At 80.2% G+C, this 378-nt stretch overlaps 1 protein-coding gene across 2 annotated transcripts in view; it reads right to left on the minus strand.

The window, feature by feature from the left end:
- Positions 1–378, minus strand: part of NGEF (neuronal guanine nucleotide exchange factor) — a 104,073-nt gene that overhangs the window by 51,006 nt on the left and 52,689 nt on the right. The window contains exon 1 of one of the 2 annotated variants that reach the window (XM_023188557.2): positions 96–354. The exons of the other annotated variant lie outside the window; for it this stretch is intronic. Coding sequence (XP_023044325.1) covers positions 96–202 — 107 coding nt within the window. The 5' untranslated portion in view covers positions 203–354. Of the gene's footprint in view, positions 1–95; positions 355–378 lie in introns of those variants that run through there. 2 annotated transcript variants of the gene reach the window in all.

Raw genomic sequence — 378 nt, forward strand, 5'->3', positions numbered from 1 at the left:
AGGCCTCGCAGGGGGCGCCCGGGACCCGGGGCGCAAGCTGGTAAGGAGGCACGCGGGGGCGGCGCGCCGGGACCGGGACGGGCGCCCGTCCTCACCTGCCGGGCAGGTGTCCCGCCGCCGAGTCGCGCGCGTCGCTTTCCGAGGTGGAACTGTCGTGGTCCACGGCGCAGGCGGCGCTGAAGGCAGCGGCCAGCAGCTCCATGGGGCCGGCGGCGGGGCGGGTGCGGGGGCCTGGTCTGGGGCCACGCCGGGGCCAGGGGCTGAGTCAGGGGCGACAAGCGGGCTGCGGAGCAGGGTCGCAGCGCGCCCGGCTCGACCGGAGCTGCCGCCGCCGCCACCACCGCTGCCGAGCACTCCCGCGGGCGGGCGCGCGCCTGG

Source organism: Piliocolobus tephrosceles, chromosome 11 (assembly GCF_002776525.5).
Source record: "Piliocolobus tephrosceles isolate RC106 chromosome 11, ASM277652v3, whole genome shotgun sequence".
Lineage (NCBI taxonomy): Eukaryota > Metazoa > Chordata > Mammalia > Primates > Cercopithecidae > Piliocolobus > Piliocolobus tephrosceles.